General features: G+C 40.2%; 1 protein-coding gene across 2 annotated transcripts in view; it reads right to left on the bottom strand.

Moving 5' to 3' along the window:
* Positions 1–1,142: 1,142 nt before the first annotated feature.
* abtb3b (ankyrin repeat and BTB domain containing 3b) overlaps positions 1,143–19,527 on the bottom strand; it is an 83,248-nt gene continuing 64,863 nt past the window's right edge. The window contains exons 4-17 of one of the 2 annotated variants that reach the window (XM_087842895.1): positions 15,403–15,555; positions 14,989–15,154; positions 14,169–14,258; positions 11,460–11,561; positions 8,752–8,845; positions 8,298–8,433; positions 6,739–6,959; positions 6,460–6,638; positions 4,894–4,999; positions 3,467–3,569; positions 2,927–3,008; positions 2,732–2,800; positions 2,496–2,609; positions 1,143–2,383 (exon numbers count right to left, since the gene is read on the bottom strand). In XM_087842895.1, the coding sequence (XP_087699021.1) occupies positions 2,174–2,383; positions 2,496–2,609; positions 2,732–2,800; positions 2,927–3,008; positions 3,467–3,569; positions 4,894–4,999; positions 6,460–6,638; positions 6,739–6,959; positions 8,298–8,433; positions 8,752–8,845; positions 11,460–11,561; positions 14,169–14,258; positions 14,989–15,154; positions 15,403–15,555 (1,825 nt within the window). In that variant the 3' untranslated portion in view covers positions 1,143–2,173. The remainder of the gene's footprint in view (positions 2,384–2,495; positions 2,610–2,731; positions 2,801–2,926; positions 3,009–3,466; positions 3,570–4,893; positions 5,000–6,459; positions 6,639–6,738; positions 6,960–8,297; positions 8,434–8,751; positions 8,846–11,459; positions 11,562–14,168; positions 14,259–14,988; positions 15,155–15,402; positions 15,556–19,527) is intronic. The other variant, XM_087842896.1, reaches the window with a different exon arrangement.

Raw genomic sequence — 19,527 nt, forward strand, 5'->3', positions numbered from 1 at the left:
CCTCTTTAAGAGTTTTTTTTGGCCCTCAGGGATACCACTGACCTGGGGGTGACTCAAATATGTACAGCCAGCATTTAAAGTGCTGTTAAAACAGAAGCATGGTGCTTAGAAACCTCACATTAGCAAATTAATTGGATGGGTTCCAATAGGTTGGCAGCTGGTGCTGTAATGGTTGGCACTGTTGTATTCAAGTCCTGTGGCCTTTCCTGCGTGCAGTTTGCATGTTCTCCCTTTGACTTTATGATTCTCAATGTTTCCTCCCATAATCCAAAGACAAGTATATTAGGTTGATTGGAATGTGACCCTGAAATGTTGTCTTTTTTTTTATCAGTTACAAATTTTCCAAGGTGTAGTCTGCTTTTCCCACTATGACAGCCTACAGGCTCCAGATACCCCGAACTGACAAGCGGTTAAGAAAACGTATGGATGCTACAATTATGAAGCTTTAGTTAATAAAGTAATTATACAGCTATTTTAAATATAGTGATGGTTAACATGACTGATGCAGTGTATGAACATTAATTTACGTTTTACAGTCAGCTGAGAGAATCCATGAATTAAGCGTGTTGTGAGGAATTAACATGTTTTGCGTGTGTCTTTTCATTTATTTGCACATGTTTGTGATGCCTACCAGCTGTGATCTAACCTTCTAGGCGTGGAGAATGACTCACTCACTATGTATTAATAGACCTCTCTGCATTGAATCATATCTGTTATTAACCTCTGTCTCTCTTCCACAGCATGTCTTTATCCTGTCTTCCTTCTCTCACCCCAACCAGTCGCAGCAGATGGCCCCGCCCCTCCCTGAGCCTGGTTCTGCCGGAGGTTTCTTCCTGTTAAAAGGGAGTTTTTCCTTCCCACTGTTGCCAAAGTGCTTGCTCATAGGGGGTCATATGATTGTTGGGTTTTTCTCTGTATCTATGAAGCGCCTTGAGGCGACTTTTGTTGTGATTTGGCGCTATATAAATAAAATTGAATTGAATTGAATTGAATTGAGAACAAAATACTAACAGGGGAACCTTTAAATTTTACATCTGACAGAATTATAGATGTACCCATGCTCAGATTTTTAGGCCAGAGACTACATCAAATAAATCCGAAAGCAAATACATAGATATTAATCTTTATAGAGGAAAGATCACACACACATACAAGTAATGTGGTTTCACAATCCTTGGAGAACATTTGATATCGTAACGTTCTCAGTTTTAGGACTAAACAGACCCAACGCCTCTTGCGCACACAATGATGACACCGTTTGACCGCAACACATTTATAGTGACCCATGCTGAGGACGCAGGTAGTGTGGAAACAGGTCCTCGATGTAATCGTCCAACAGTTCAAACATAAAAACAAGCCACTCCTCTGACATGCAACATTTAAGCATAGATATTTAAAAGATGAGCTTTTTTGTTTTTACAGCAATACAGTAACAGTAAGACACATGAGAAAACATCTGTGGATATATACATTAACTTACATTATCAATACCTCTGTTTTTATGAACAATATTTACAGAGTTACGGTAAAAGAACAAGTCCTCTTTCCCACCAAGTTGCCTAAAGTCACGTGCTTCAGTCACATTACAGCTGGTTGTCTTGTTTGGCTTTAGGGATTAATCATCTCAGGTCTACAGTAAGTGACGGACAAATATACAAATGAACTTGTCTGTACAGGGGCCACATGTGTAGGCAAATAAAAACGTGAGGCTGAACTTCCTTCCTCATATCCAGGGATAAACTGATGGCTTATCACATTATGCTGATGTTGTTTATTACCTCATTACATCGGTTGAATGTTCTCTGAGTTTCTGTAGCCTCAGCTGATCCTGATCAGTTTGACATGTAACAGAGTGTAACACTACGTAGCTGATAGATTTATGCTGAATAAGGGACAGCGTTACAGTCATATATGTTATTGGCAAGTTGTGGCATAATACTGTACAGCTATCGTATGAATGTCATGTTAGTAGACATATATCGACAAGGCAGACAGACAGATGTTTTAACCATCTGTGCTAACAAGAAGCATTTTAGCAACTGATGAGCGTCATGGCGTCACCTGATTTCACCTCGAAATCATTCATCGCTCAGATGCATATAAATATAGTGTCACAGCTCTGATTGCTCTCTGCTAAATCTTCTTAGTTTCTGGGTTTAGGAAACTCAGAAGTTCAGACAATTGATCCCTTGGAGGAGGACAGGTGGATGGACTGGATGCGAATAGCCAAGGTTTTCTCCAAGTCTCGCAGGATGTCACAGCCGGGGCTGTCGGGTGGTGCGTCATACAGCAGCTGTTTGAAGGGCTCCAACTCAATCAGGATTACCATATTCTTCAGAAAGTAACCCTCTATGTAGGATGCTAGATCTGGAGCATCGAGAAACTGAAGGAGAGGGAGAATATATATCAGCTTTTTCAGAATATCACTGATTTTACGTCACTTGAGCACCACTGCGACACCTCAAAATGCCTCACAGCACAGTATTAATTTTTACCTTGGTGTGATTGTAGATCTCAACACAAGTGTCTGTGTTGATGTTCTTAGAGCAGATGATCTCACAATGCCTTTGCAGCGCCTCCAACTGGAAAAACTTTGCTGCTGACAGAAGCTGAAAAAACAACAACAAAACAACTCAAAATTCAAGTTCAAATTGTAGCTTTTTTATTTAACTAAAACCAAATGATGATAGACATGTTTATGATTCGTTACTCAAGACACTAATGATCTAACCTCCATAACATCAGTGTTCCTGATGTGCAGAGCGTCTGTCCCTCCACAGTACAGATACTGCATGACAAGCTGATGAGATAAGATCCATAATTTACAGAGTGCACATAGAAAAGAAAACACAACATATATATTTAAAGGAACGTGTGGCTAACATTTACTTAAAATGTCTGCCTCGTCAAAACATAATAACACTACCTGAAATATTTGAAATTTGACATTGCTGATTTCAATGCACGTGTTTTCACCACATGGTCTGTTAGCTAGAAGAGTTTTGAATCTGTAGAGAATGATAAAGAGACAAAAGGAGAGAAATATCACGGGTTGATTAACTTGGTCATGTTTTAAGAACTCACTGAATGGAAATAAACACTACTAACATACAACAGCAGGGAGAATACACAAGAGTGGAGACCAAATTAACTGGTATTCTATTACTTCTTTCTATAATATTGTAATTTGCCTTATGTGCCTTTACTTATACACTACTTTGGTATAAATAAATAAATAAAATAGAGTTAAAAATCCCTTCAAGATTACAGAAGAAGAAAAAAAGACTAGAGATTCACCTGATAAAGTTCAAAACATCAGAACTCACAAACACATTAAATCAAAAGTATTTTGCTATATTAAAAACAAGTCAGAGTTGGGGTAATCGTATTTAGCAGGACCTTCAGGTTACAAAATATACTGTGTAAACATTCTACAAGTGCATTTTAAAGGCAGAGGTTTAAATACCTGTTGGAAGCTGTGAAAAGCAGAACTTTGTGGGCGTAAAAAGGTTTCCCCTCCACCAAAAAGGTCACATCAGACATTTCTTTATTGTTCAGGAAGTGGGGATCTGAAAGACACATGACCAGAAAAACTTTATGTTTTTCTGATTTTCATAAAAAGAGCAAATGGAGTGTTCAACCTAGCCTTGTTCCTCGTTCTAGACCCATTTCAGCTCCATGCAGTTGATTGTATTGTGGGGCTGCCACGATTAGTCGACTAGTCACGATTACGTCGACTATCAGAATCGTCGACGATTGATTTAATAGTCGACGGGTCGTTTGAAGCTTTGTAAGATCACAAAAGACGCAGGAATAAGTAGTAGGATTTAAGAGTGTAATAACGGACTGAAACAGAAGATGGCAGCACTGCATGTACAAGGATGCCAGCTGCCGTTAAACCCCGAAGAAGAAGAAGAAGAAGCTCTGCCCCTGAATTCATAGCACAGCCCAGCTCAGTTTCCAACAATGGCGGCAGCTAGTTAGTTTTAATATTACTCTTATTATTCTTTCTGGGTCACAAAATAAACGTTTAACATATTTTCAGGCGAGAATGTAGCTGTGTAAACCTCAAATATCTGCTCAGTTTATCAAGACACCACATATTTTCAAAAGCGCTCCGACGTTTTCGGAGACGCCTGTTAGCCACTAGCTCGATAGCTAGCCGGGAGCTAGGCTCACTAGAGCCGTGAGAACACCGGACTCCCGGCAAATCATTTTCAAACCCACCACTGTCTTTCGCTACTCAGGTTAAACATATATAAGTCACTTAGATAACTTAAAAATGTTATTGTTTGGCTTTTTTTTAGTATTTTATTTGTTCCTGAGTAAATCGGTTTGGCTGAGATTAAAGTTATAGTTTTTATACAGCTGAATAAACGTCAAGCAGACAGCTGATTATCAGAAGTGTGAGATGCTCAAGAATTTACTCCGGTGTCCTGTTATATTTTAGATAGCAAGGAGTTTATTAAACTTCACCGAAACAATCTGCAAATTTCATTAAAATTTAATAAACTATCATCTTGTCTTTATTTTTAGTTAGCACATACCTTAAACACTTAAAGCTGTAAGCTAATGATAGTTATATAAGAGCAGATGCTGCTGGTGCAATAAGCTGTACGTCCAATGGATGATGATCTGATTAGTCGACTAATGGCAAAAATCGGTGACTAGTCGACTATCAAAATAATCGTTTGTGGCAGCCCTATTGTATTGACCTGAAAAGTTCTATTCCAGTTTCTGAACACTAGATGGTGTCATGCACACTTTCTACTCTGCATTTACTAGTAAGGGCAGATTAAAAAAGATAAGACAAATGATTCTGATGCTCCTGCTGCCTGTATGTATGTGAATACACTTTAATAATTAAATTAAATGATGAAGAAATATGCTCACCCAAACGTGATGACTGCTTCTTCTTGATCTCTGCCAGTTTGGGGATGGGGTAAGGGCCGTAACACTGAGTGAAGATCGCAGCCAGCTGCTGGCTGATCACTTCATTCTGACAAAACACAGACAGAGTGACAGAAGAGGGTAAGCAGAGCTCACCTTGGATGCATCATGCTAAGCCAGCATCCAGGAGTCTATGTTATGTAAGAGCATAAGCACATACTGCACGGCGCGCCTCTCCCACACAAACAGCCCCGACGCAAATACCAAGAGAGGTTAAACTTCTGCAGCAGGCTTAGCATCCACTTCATTCAAGCAGTCGTTCCAGTAAAACTTGTATTTATGGATATTTCACACATTACAAGGGCATCAGGTAGATTTCAGACTTATTTTTCACACCCACACGTCCTTAGAGGTTGCTGTGGTGGGAAATACAGCGACAGGCTGAGCTACTGTAGGAGTGAGATTAAGAGGAAAAGACAGAAGATTTTCTTACCCTTCTAAACTTTTCACTTGTGTGTGTGCAGAGGCAAAGTGAAGGTAAGGAGGGGTAGAGGCACAATACAGCACAAGCCTCATGTGTGCAGTCATCCTGCTTGAATGCAACAAACGTCTAACAAATAATATTTCTGCATTGTCTTCAAAATTTTCTATGCTGACAAGAGAGAAGCAGCGAGGTAGAGATATACAGATATACATTTAATCAACGTCATCTAAAATGAACTAAACACTAAGAGGCTGAATGAATGCTTCAGAGGAACATGGCAACAGAGAGTCTGGTACAGAAAAGACAAACGGCCTGTACCTTGATGTCTGCGGACCTCAAGGTGATGCAAGCAGAGCCTCTCTCAGAGATGAGGGCCAGTGGCCCGAGCCATACATCAACCAAGACAGAAACAAGGACTGACGGTGCAGCAATCCAGCGAAGCATAGCATGTTTGGAGTGTGCGAGTATATGAGTATGTGCGTGTGTGCATGTGAGAGAGGTACGCTGCTGGTATCAGACCCATGCACGTGAGTCTCTGTGGCTCTGCTTGTGTATTTCATTTATATGAGTGTATGCACACTCACACTCTGAAACTGTGCAGTGTTTTTTTCTCATATCAGCAATGACAGCTAACCTATCATGCCATCAGGGCATTATCAAGCTTAAGTCACAGTAGACAAAGCTAAGATGAGTGCCAGGACAAGGACAACAATGAGCTGGGTGAACTCTAACATTGCCTACCAAGGGATCCTAAGCTGAAGTAATGAGACGAGGGCCTAATATGATAAACTGCAACAGAGAGGAACGGGCGTCTACCAGAAATCATTATCATTTTACGTAATAGATATTGAGTAAGCCACTGGGGCTCTGTCGGTCACTGTGAAGCTGATGACCTGACTATGTAATAGCATTACTACAAAAAAAGAGGAGGACATGACTGTGGTTTAGTGAAGAGCAGACACTTAAGAGGATGGAGACTAAAGTGTAGCTCTGAAGAAAATGTTCTTACTTTTATGGTAATGATCCAATATGTCGTGACACTTGCCTGTGTTTTATGTTAACAGGAAACACACACAGGGCAGTACCTTGCTGGCTCTGAGAATCTGGAACATAAGAGGCAGGCCATGCGTAATGAGCTCCTCGGTGTACTCCTCTTCCTCAATGCAGCTGAACTCTTTCAGAAGACCCTGGATCAGAGGTCGGCGGTGCTGATGGAAACATGTGCGCAGAGACTCCAGCCAAGTGTGCAAAGTCCACGGGACTCCTAAGTTTCACAAGTACACCAATATGAAATAAAGAATGTGCCATTTCATACAAAATGAGATAGTGTAGAAGTCGCATGCATGCATTTCCAGAAAACCCACCGAGACTCCGTATATCTATGGTGATGTCTACATGCCCGTGTTCAGCACTGTGGTACATGGCTTCCTTCAGAGCTTTAAGTTTGGCTTTTCCAGTTCTGATCAGATCCATCTGAGACATGCTTCTGCCTTCCAGCTCTGAGCCTTCTGCGAGAATCTCTTCCAATGACAAGACATCTCCTTTCCCTTTCTCTGTGTGGGACAACAGCTTGCGAAACACATTTCTACAAATCAAAAAAGGCAAAAGAACAAAAGCAGAGAAAAAAACTGTGATTAGACTGAACGGATTTCAGGACTCTATTTGACTGGTTTTTTACCAAAAATAAGTTTGCATCTCCGGCCCTGAATCAGAAGTGGGCTAGATTTTTTTATTTAAATGGAAGGACTTGAACATGATATGATAGTGATTGGGGGTCGTTACTGTTGTAGTCTGCTGGCAAGTTAAAATAAATCGGCTCAATGGAAATAGCTGCATCTTGATGAATGTGGGCGATCGTGGCTCAAGAGTTGGGCGTTCGTCTTGTAATTGGAAGGTTGCTGGTTCGAGCCCCGGCTCCGACAGTCTCGGTCGTTGTGTCCTTGGGCAAGACACTTCACCTGTTGCCTACTGGTGGTGGTCAGAGGGTCCGGTGGCGCCAGTGTCTGGCAGCCTCGCATCTGTCAGTGCGCCCCAGGGTGGCTGTGGCTACAATGTAGCTGCCATCACCAGTGTGTGAATGTGTGGATGATTGTGTATAGTATGTATTGTGTAAAGCGCTTTGGGGTCCTTAGGACCAAGTAAAGCGCTATACAAATACAGACCACAGACCAATGAGCCCATAAGAAGAAACAAAAACCCAGAGGGTTTATACAAAGAGCTTTATATTTGTGGCATGTAAAGTATACTATATTCAGTGGTAAACAGCAATTACACACATGGGCTTTTATACAATTTTATGCAAAATCCACCTGACTAAAGATGCTTTTAGTTTTAAAATCCAAAAATACAGCTGTCTAGCCTGAAAAATAACTAGCAAAAACCAAAAACAAACAACAAAACTACTGGTTTGACATAATGCTATATTTTACAGGTCTATATTTCAGAATGATTTCTGAACAACCACATAATTTGACACATGAAGTGGAAACATATAATTCAAATGGAAAATTCTCTGCTAATTACAATTTTTGCCTACTGGCAGCAAGAAAGGCAAAGACACAAAAACAGAGACCGTTTATACAGATAAGCTTGTAAAGCAAAGCATTAACAGAAACTATTCTGGATCGATTATTAAAAGACAATACAGTATTGTACACTGTTTGCAGTGTAACCCTCTCAGTTTTGCCATTTTGTTAAGCCAAACTTTTAAAATAGTTTTGCAGAGTTTTAAGTCTTAACAATACTTTGAAAACAACAAAAAGACAACAGGAGGTTACTCATGCAGGAAACTGAAGACCTGTGGTGCTAATTTTACAGACGTCCTCTAAGGAAGTTGTGTTTGTACATAAATAAGATTATACGCTGAGTACACAGTGCTTGTATGTTTGCTGTTGAAGGGAACATGAATGCATTCGTCACCTACCTGTGCCCATGTGCTGCTGCCAGGCTATAGGAGTTCATATCGCCTTGTGGTGCAGTAGAAATTCCATTGCGGTACATAGTTCCCACCATGGGGTCAGCGCCTCGCTCCAGCAGCAAACTCACCAGCTCAAAGTTACCTGCACATGAAAAATGACTGGCTCAGTTTAAACACGCACACACACACGGAAATAATCAGATTAAATGAAAATGAGACCGAGAGAAAGATGAGAGAGAAGCACACGTTTCATCATTTGTTCCACATTCATGCCTCTATTTGTCTTTATTCTTCCAGCCCCCAGGAGAAGCAAGCTTCTAAACTTGTAATTCAGCCACTGATCATGCTGACACTCAGGTGTTGTTATCAGCTGAGTATAGATGGCCAGCTGCTGCTGGCAGCATGGTGTGATACAGTTGGGCAGGAGGTGGAAGATGGGAGTCCTGCTGTGTCTTAGTACCTGCAGCAGCAGCCAGCTGCAGCGGTGTCTCCGTGTAGTTCTCCATCCCATCCTGCAGGGAGCCTTCCACGTTGGCTTTGGCATCGAGCAGCAGCTGCAGGTGAGGATGCAGGTGAGCATGATTGACAAAGAGAGAGAGACAAAGAAGAAGACAAGAGAGCAGAGTGAGGGGAAGAGGAAGAGTCATTTGCTAATGAGTCTAATTTGATGTCAGGATGGTTAGTTTAAAACTGGCTAGTTTAAAACACTGCCTATTATTTTATCTCTTTAAAACAGAAGTGCTACTTTTGGAGAAATAAACTAAATAGATGAAAGTCAAATGTATGAATGTCAATTTTGGCCAACTTTTAAGTTTAGTTTGTCTGCTTTGTTTTTTTAAAAAAATGCATTTTACAAGTCCCATATACAGTAGTGTTGTTTGCTATTAAATGTTAAAGGTTGCTAATTTTCCATTAGTTTCTTTATTTTCACATTACAAAATTGTACAAAAAAAATCTATCTATCTATCTATCTCTCTATCTCTCTCTCTCTCTATATATATATATCTCTATATATACCTCTCTCTCTCTCTCTATATATATATATATCTATATCTCTCTCTCTCTCTATCTCTCTCTATATATATATATATCTATATCTCTCTCTCTATATATATATATATATATATATATATATATATAGAGAGAGAGAGAGAGAGAGAGATATCTATATATATATATCTCTCTCTCTCTCTATATCTCTCTCTCTCTCTCTCTCTCTCTCTCTCTCTATATATATATATATATATATCTCTCTCTCTCTCTCTATATATATATATATATATATATATATATCTATCTCTCTCTCTCTCTCTCTATATATATATATATATATATCTATATCTCTCTCTCTCTCTCTCTCTCTATATATATATATATATCTATATATCTCTCTCTATATATATATATATAGAGAGAGAGAGAGAGATATATATCTATATATATATATCTCTCTCTCTCTCTATCTCTCTCTCTCTCTCTCTCTCTCTATATATATATATATATCTCTATATATACCTCTCTCTCTCTCTATATATATATATATATATATCTATATCTCTCTCTCTCTCTCTCTCTCTCTATATATATATATATATCTATATCTCTCTCTCTCTCTCTCTCTCTCTATATATATATATATATATCTATCTATCTCTCTCTCTCTCTCTCTCTCTCTATATATATATATATATATATCTATCTCTCTCTCTCTCTCTCTCTATATATATATATATATATATATATATATATATATATATATATATCTATCTATATATATCTCACTCTCTATATCTCTCTCTCTCTCTATATATATATATATATATATAAATATCTATATATCTCTCTCTCTATATCTCTCTCTCTCTCTCTCTCTCTCTCTCTCTCTCTCTATATATATATATATATATATATATATATCTATATATATATATATATAAAAAATAAGAAGCGAAACCACAACCAAAAAAGCTGGAAAAACTCAACTACAGACAATTCAGGAACTGAATCCTTTTTTCTTGAATATTTTTAAATACATACAGACAATGTTCCACACCTAAAGACATGTTCTTAACTTTATGTAGGTTCTTTCAGCGATATAAAAGAAACCTGGCTGCTGCAGCAAAATCTGTTACTGTCGGCCCAAATTCTGCTTTAGCATGCTCTGAAGGCATGAAAGATTTAGCGCCTGGCACATACACTTATGGGATGCTGTTATAGGTTCTTTGAGGCACTCTTCAAGTGTCTTTCAGTACCTCTTCCCCAAAAACCAGAGAACACACAGAAATGTGCAGGTTGCCTGTTATATTTCTAGCCATTTTAAGATGTGTATGATTATGATAAGAATTGAACCAGCCTACATTCAGGACCCTTTCAGGCCAGTTTAACTTTCCTTCATCAACATTCAGATAATACACCTGTACTATACTTCTAGGAAGACTTATTTTCAACGAAAATAAACTGCTCTTCAAGTTCTTCATATAAACAGATCCTATCAGAAATAAACAGAAGACTTAAAATGACACTGACTTTGATGATAATAAATCCATTTTATTAAAATTGTTCATTTATTTATTTATTTTTAATGAGATAATGATCTAGACCATCTCCTTAAAGATAGTTCATGAATTTGTTACATTTTAATGGTAACACTTTCTATGACTTTACACCAAATTGACTCTTTTTTTAACTTCAGGGTTTCAGTTTTCTGATGCCCTGAAAGACCAAACTGTAGCACTACCAAAACATTTTCCGCTGGACTTTAATGATTCAAAATCAGATCCCTCAGAGGGCAAACAGAAATAGTTAAATGAGTTCGATAACAATTAGGCTGCTGTGTTTCCATTTTCCACTTGCTAAACTCAGTTTGATCCATTTGCTCAAAAGTGCAAATTGACTGGAGGTAGCCATGTGCTGACCTAAAGCATGGCTGCACAATTGCCCTCTTTAAATGTATAAAGCTCATGTTGTATATATTTAGCAACTAGGTCCTTTTCACAAACGGAAAATAAAGAGAGAAAGAGAGAGAGAGGAGAAAACTCTTAGTGGAGAGCCGTCATCATCACCACTGAGAAGCTTTGATGGCAGAAATGGCAATGATGACCAACCATGAGCTGAAGCACAACAAAAGGTCACGATGAGAGAATCACAGGTGAGAGAAAATGTCACTACCTGCACCACAGGCACATGTCCGTGTAACACAGCGAAAGTGAGGGGCGTCGCCTGCCGTGTTTCGGGAAAGACTGAGGGGTGCTTGTGCACTGAGTTTGGCACCTGGGGAAGGGACACAGGTAGGCGGGTTGGGTAGGTAGGAGGGACAAAGGTGAGGGAGAGAGATACGAAGCCATTAAATCTACTGCATGGCCTACGAGGCACAAGACAAGCAGCTGAAGGGAGGGGAGACGGGGAGAGAGCAAGCTCTACAGGAGAAACTAGAGTAATTAACCAGGAATCATGGGGCTGCAGAGGACATCCTGCCACTGTGTTTGCCTCCTAATGAACACGATGAATTGATCTGTCTAGTTAGGCCTTGTCCTAATGGTTTCACCCTCACTTTTCACCCTCTGCTTCGGCGTTTTCTGACAGCGCTCTGAATTGACCTCTTCAAGTGCTCAGCTCGTTGGTCAGGTTTAAAAACTAAAAATGTGACATACACGAGACACAGGAGCATGAACAAAGCACAAAGGGACATGTTTTTACTTAAACTGCTCTGGGAGAAAACGAGGCTGCGATGTCCATTAGATTTTATGAATTGGTACTTAATAGTTTCATTTGTTGTATGAATCAGGTACCAGCTGAATACAGAAGAGGGGAAATACACATGAGGGGGGCATGTGAAGTGCAATGAAACAATAATAGTATTTTTTATTACTTATTGTAGTTACTGTATATTGTGTAAGCTGGCCAAGGTTTTCCTCTGCAAGAGCTACAGTCTATAGCAGGGGTGGGCAATCTCAGTCCACGAGGGCCGGTGTCCCTGCAGGTTTTAGATGTGTCCTCGGACCAACACAGCTGATTTAAATGGCTAAATTAGCTCCTCAACATGTCCTGAAGTTCTCCAGAGGCCTGGTAACAAACTAATCCCTCAGGTCATCTGGATCCGGTCTTTTATCAGTTCCCAGAGTCAGAACCAGACACGGAGAAGCTGCATTCAGCTTTTATGCTCCTTATATCTGGAACAAACTCCCAGAAAGCCTCAGATCAGCTGAAACACTCAGTTTATTTAAATCCAGGTTGAAGACTCACCTGTTCTCAGCTGCATTTGAATAAAGCACCAAATCCACACTTAAGCTTAAATTTTAAAACTTACATTTTAACTACTGATTTTATCTACTGTTCTGATTTTATCTGTTTTGATTTTATATACTGTTTTATTTGTTTGTTTGTTAATTAGTTAGTTTGTTTGTTTGCTTGTTTTAATCAATTTTAAATCATGCTTTTTATTTGTTTTTGTTTCTAATGTCTCTGTAAAGCACTTTGAATCACCTTGTTGTTGAATTGTGCTATACAAATAAACTTGCCTTGCCTAATCATGAGATTCAGGGTGTGTTGACCCAAGGTGAGATCTAAAACCTGCAGGGACACCGGCCCCCGTGGACTGAGATCGCCCACCCCTGGTCTACTATCAGACTGAGAAGAGATTCTCTGTTGGAGCACTCTTACATAATAAGGTAATAGCACTCGAACCAACACTGAACCACATTATGGAAATTCCCCTTAAGTATGACAGGTCCTTCATCCTTACATGAGTCCACCTGTCAGCACTTTGGGGACATAACCCTTATCTTCTACATGTCCCTCGAGAACACCATCCTCTGAGTTTGGGGAGATAATCCCAAAGTTCCACTTTGCTATTTTGGCTTATTCAATATTCCATAATTAGTAAGTAATTATGGATCATTTTGGATCGGAAAATTATTAGTTCACTTAAACTTTTCCCACTACTGGAACCTGTAGTATTAGTCCGCAGGGTCTTTTTTTTTTTTTCTTATGTCCTTTGATTTAGAAACCAGCAGGAACTATTTATCATTGGTACCCGATTCATGCAATGAAAGTACACGATACATTTTTAAACAAAATTCATCCATAATACATTTCTAATAATGGAAATACACATGCCTGAAATGAATATTAAAGTGGGTCTTTAGGTTTTAGTCGTGGACAGTGCTTTGTGCTTTGGCCAGCTGTCATGAATGCAGTGGGCTGCAAATCAACTCTGACACAATAGCTGATGGGACACGTTGTTGCTGAAGTGACTAACGGAGATCAGGATCATGAGACCTCAACTGAATGACCTCGCTCATGTCTGCGCAGAGTCAAAGGATGCCGTCACGATTCTCTGCAGACTCTGTGGAGGAATCCTGCTTGCTTTACGTCAGCTGATCTCTATTTTTTCCCGGACGTAGAGAAGAATGAGTCAGCAGGAAACCTCTGTGTCACGTTTCACACTCTAACTGCTGAAATGCAAATAGATTTCAGCGTATAAGAGCACAGCAGCGAGCGCCTCATGATCTTCACCTCTTATACATTTAGCCGCACGACACATGGGAGAAAACGAGAGGAAATGACGGATGACGTGTTGGGTTTTCTCCAATTTAAAGGAAGAACAAGTATACAAATACATTTGTTACATTAATGCGTACCGTTATTTCAGTACTATTAATTTAAATTGTCTACATATAAAATGGGCATAAAGAGTGCTAACGTCTGACAAACAGACTTCAGTTATACTCAGCAGCTCAATCTTATAATACAGAAAAGGTAAACGACATTTCTATTCTCTAATCAAAGCAGCCTGGTTCAGTTCTGCTGACTTCTGCTCAATGTCAAAAGCAGAACAGCAGACATAAACGTTTTCTTTCTTTCTTTTTAACCACTGACCTCGCTGTTAATATCTGCTCCTGCATCCAGCAGCATCTGCACCATGGCCTCGTCTCCACGGACACAAGCGTACATCAGCGGGGTCATACCCTACACAAGTAGATGCACAGAGAACGAAAGCAGCTGTGATTTAATCTTTCATTTTCTTGAAACACTCAATAGCATAACCAAATCCTAAAAATTTGCTCCAGGACACCTTTTTCAAGCACTTTTCTCAGGTGAATGTCACGTTTCTTATCCCCCCACTGAGTAATGTGAACTTGAGTTATACCATTTGTTTTTAGCTACAGAACAAGCTACTTAATGCTTGGTCTGCTTGTCTTCTCGACAGCTCAAATTCAGGCTAGAGTTCGATGGCAGCGATATTCTGCTTCTGATGAACATTTTAAAGGATACCACATGAATTAAGATCTCCTCTGGGCCATCTGGGACACTACCCGAGGCAGTCTGACGGACACATGCAGTACAGCGCTCTGTATGTGAAAGCTTCTGCTAAGCTCAGCCCTGAACTGAATGTTGATTTTTCCCGAGGAAAATCAGGAGCTACACTTGCAGTATTCCCCTGATGATTTACTGTACTTGAGGTGGAAGTCATGATATAGTGCAGAGCTCTAATGCAGGAAAATACATGTCAAAATAAGATTTAATATGCATAACTGCCTTTTAGCTCAAGAGTCAGCACTGTGCTCAGAAGCGGAGGAACCTCAGTTTACCAAACAAACAAGATAAACACTTCCACAGGCTGTGTGTGTGTTGATGTGTTCATGAGAACAAATGTGCCGGTATATGCATTATTAAAGATGTTGACTGTGTTTCTAACCTGCTCACTCATGCTGTTGATACCATCCGGCCCTAGCAGGTTGACAGCCTGCTTTACCAAGTCTGTGCGTCCACAGCTGAGCATGCGGAAGCCCAAATCCTGCAGGAACTTTGCCTCAGTAGAGGCAGCATCCAGTTTCCTTGAGGCACAGAAGCAGTCATCCGTTCTGAAAAGCATAGCACACAAAGTGAGTGCAAGCTGACAAGTATTGCTGTTTGCTACGTGCAGTGTTTTCCCTAAACACCTTGCAGGCTTTACTTCTTGACACTACAGGGAGGACGTGAAACACGCACATCTTTCCCTGCATATATAATTGACATATGTGCGTGTATGCTTTTTGTGGGTTCAGATGAAGAAGTTGACTGCACACATGTTCTGCAGCTCAAGCGCGAGCCCACTCACTCCCGGGCCTACCGGAGCTGGCGGGGCTCACAGTCCACTCCAGGCAGCAGCAGCCTGGCAGCCTGCCGCACATCATCGCTGTCCACAGTGAAGCTGCGCCTGTGCTCGGTGTGAACCACAGCTACGCGCACCCACTCCATCAGAGGCGGCAACACCAGAAATGGCCTATAGAGGGAGGTAGAAGCACACGTAGTTGCCACCATAAACACAGTGAAGTCACTTGGTGTGCGCAGGCATTTCACTAAAACGGAATTTGCATGTTATTTTTTTGCCTGTTAATTATTGAGAAAAAAGATTAACTCACTTTGAAGACCCTAAATCAGAACATAAAAGAGGTGTTTAGATGTAGAGAGGTTGTAGACCATATATAACTGAATGAAAATTATCATTTTAATCTGCTCTGCTCTTGTTTAATGATCTAAAGTCTGTCATAATACCATAAAATACTGCCACGCTGTTGCTTATTGTTTAATAGAACATAAACCCATATGCCACAATGTAGCATATAAACCAACACAATGCACTGCAAATTGGGGATGATGCATTATAAGACTTATATGCCTTTAAAAGAATCGTGATGTCATAATGCTGCCAGGAATTACACGTGTCATCATTTTCACTTCACAAGATCAAGTACTGCAGTTCCTCCTCATGTTTTCCTATAATGCTCCGTGTAATGTATTTCAGTAATTATAAAAGATCATTATCAGTTAAGGTAAACTGATCGTGTGTTTGCTTCCTTGGAAATGTTCAGACGGCAGCAGGTAACAACCATCATACATCATACATCCTGTTCTCTGACAGAGAAGACTGAGAGAGCACGCAGGCGTTTAAAGCTGCGTTTGCACAGAGCAAACAATCTAGGTTGCATTACCAACCAGGCAAAACCCCCATGGGCTCTCAAACAAGCTATGTTTACTACATATCATCTGGGCTTATGTAATTAGATTCATTTCAAATGAGTCTAGCTCCTTCATGCTCCGTGTTGACCACAGCTGAGAAAGAATCAAAACCCAGCGCCAGGACCGCAAATGCTTCAGTTTATATTGAGCTCACCTTTATTAAAGTTGTCCTCTTTGCATGTAATCAGTAAACAGCACAGAGAAAACCTCAGGCGAGGTCGTATTATTATTCCACCATCACCCAAAGCCTGTAACTTTTTTTTATTATCAATACATGTGGCAATCATTTTCATTTATAACAGCTTGATTGCTCAGCGTATAAAATGTCAGTATTAACAAGAGATGTCCATCATTAATCCCTGAAGCCGTGTTCTGGTTTTAATTATGTAAAATAGAAGAATTCAAACCTCTACCTCTGGCCTTCTCTAATCCACTCATCCTGCATCAGTGTTTACAACAGCCATATGGAATCCATATGAATGGAAATACATAAACAATATGTGTGTTCACCTTTGTGCTTTATAACTACAGAAGAACAATGACTTTTCAAGACCTTATTATGTAATATAATAGGACAAAAGTCTGACACATGCTATTGTAATGCAAACAAAAATGTTTTAAACAAACTGATATTCACTTTTTGTCACGGTCCTGGGTCGGTTTGACCCAGCATTTTGAGTTTCTTATGTTTTGGTTTATTTTTGCATTATGGATTAGCTCTTATTCTCTGGTGATACTGTTTTGATTATAATTATATTCTGATTCTTTAGCTATCCGATGATGATGATGATGATGATGATGATGATTATTATTATTTCTGGTTTAGGTTTTGTTATCTTGCCCTCATGTTTAGTTTAGGTTCCCTCCGTCTGTCTATGGCAGGGGTCTGCAACCTTTTACACCCAAAGAGCCATTTGGACTCGGTTTCCACGCAAAAGAAAACACTCGGAGCCGCAAATACTTTTTGACATCTAAAATGAAGATAACACTGTATATATTGTTTTTTACCTTTATGCTTTGTGTGAACAACTAAGGTGTGTTGCTTATGAAATCCATGAAGTGCTACAGAGAAAATTACATTTTATTTATGTAATCAACACATTTTGAACTCTTAAATATAACAAAAGGAAAGACACCAACCTGAACTAAAATGATCCATGTAGCAAACAAAAACTGTTCTCAGCCACCACCCTTATATCGCCTTTGGGCTGTTGGAGCCTTGACCTGACTTTTAAAAAATAAAAAAGCACTATGCTGCTGAAAAATTAAAAGTAGATATTTGCAAAATTCTGCCTAAATATGTATTTTACCAGGTTAATGTGTGCGGTGGGGCGTGGTCTGCAGCGCTGCTGCAGGGGGGCGGACGCACCTGAGCCACACCCGCAATCATGCCTCGCTGCCTTTACGTCTGCGCTATCTGTGCTGTTGTGTTGTTGGTGGTGTATGTCGGGCTGTGAGCTGAAAAGCTACAGCCGGCTGTATGCGTACAGCAACAGTGTGTGAAAAGTGGTCAATAAAGAGATGCTGAAAAGCGTGTTCATGCAAACATCGTCGGTCTGCCGTGATATGTTTACAATAAGACTTATGGTCCCCAACCTCTGCGCACAGCGTCTGCTAATCGGGGCTGTACGAAGTCAGTTTACGCAGGACTGTAAGCTGTCATCTGTCAGGCGTGAGCGGTGTTTGTCTTTAACATAGTTCATGGTGGAGAATAGCTGCTGACATAATGTGGATCCGAAGATCCATAATTGGCCTACCTGGGGTTGAAAGTCTCGATAAATGCACGGCGTTTCGGCGGGTACACCGGCTTCCGCGAGTGTGACTCTTATTTTGAGCGATGAAAAAAATAATAGAATAGAATTTTATTTTTATATTTCAATATCACAATAATCTTCCAATTTAGAACTACAAGTTAAAAAAAGAACTAAACACAAATAAAATACACTTCAGCTAAATACTAATTTATTTTCCCAAACCACGCGGAGCCGCAGTATAAGGACTAAAGAGCCGCATGCGGCTCTGGAGCCGCAGGTTGCCGACCCCTGGTCTATGGTGTCACACTTTCTGCTTGTGAATCTGTCTGTTTAGTTCAGTGTCTTGCCTGGTTCTGTGTCTGTGAGTTTCCTGTTTTATTCTGAAGGTCTCTGTCTCATGTGAGTGTGTTCAGTTTACGTTTCCCCTGTCCCGTCAGCTTTGATTTCTCCCAGGTGTATTCCCCTCCTGTTGCTTATCCCTTGATTGCTGCTATGTGTATTTAGTGTCTGGTTGTATCCCAATTCAGGGTCTGCAGCCTTAAAGGCCGCATTTTAAGGCCGATTACGTCACAGCGACGCGACGAAGGCTGTCCCAATTCGAAGGCTGCTCGAAATGTGGCCCTCAAATGAGTCCTTCATTTCCCTGAAATTTAAGGATGTGGCGGTGTAGACTTCGTGGCCCAACATATCCCAGAATGCATAGCGCGGCGGTGGGTGTGGATAATTTTGCCGGAAAAAAAAACGGCGGACGAGGCGCGCCCAAAGAGTAAACTTTAAGTAAGTACTGAATATTATGTCACTTATTTATGTGCAAATGTTTACTAACGAAGAACATGAAAACATTACTGTTGGCCACATGTCGGCAAAGTTATGTGACATTAGTGACGTTTGTACTAACTTGGTTTTAAAGCCTTTACTTTAAAATATACGCCGTTCAATAGCTGACCTTAATCAGAGAATGATCAAAGCTCATGTAGAAACAAACAAACAAATGAACAAAAGATTTTCTCCTTCATTTCTGTCAAACAAAGCTGTATGAAACGTTTCCAGCTGTTAGTATCATGGTTGCTAGGCAACCTGGGCAGCGCAACGGAGGCTAGACCGTCCCATTTCACAAGCCTCGCACTTCCGGCCTTAGTGGTCTTTAAGTACGCGGCCCTTGAGGATCGTTGAGGCTGCGTACTTTAAGGCTGCAGACCCTGAATTGGGATACAGCCTCTGTGTCTTCCCCTACTTGATGTCGCGTCGTTAACGTCTGTTCATCCTCTTACCCCCCCTGTGTGTTCTGTTTGCATGCCTGCTAGTTTATTTGAATTCCAGTCTAGTTAGTTCTTTGTTCAGTCTGCGTTTCCTCAATAAAGCTGAGGGTTTTGAGTTCACCTGTGCCTCTGTGAGTCCTGCTCTTGGGTCCACCTTTTTGCTGCCTTCACACAGCCGATGTATCATTTTAATTATATAACAGCATTTGGACGACAGTAGTA

The sequence above is a fragment of the Neolamprologus brichardi genome, chromosome 7, assembly GCF_056152115.1.
Source record: "Neolamprologus brichardi isolate AB-2024 chromosome 7, ASM5615211v1, whole genome shotgun sequence".
In the NCBI taxonomy this organism is placed as follows: Eukaryota; Metazoa; Chordata; class Actinopteri; order Cichliformes; family Cichlidae; genus Neolamprologus; species Neolamprologus brichardi.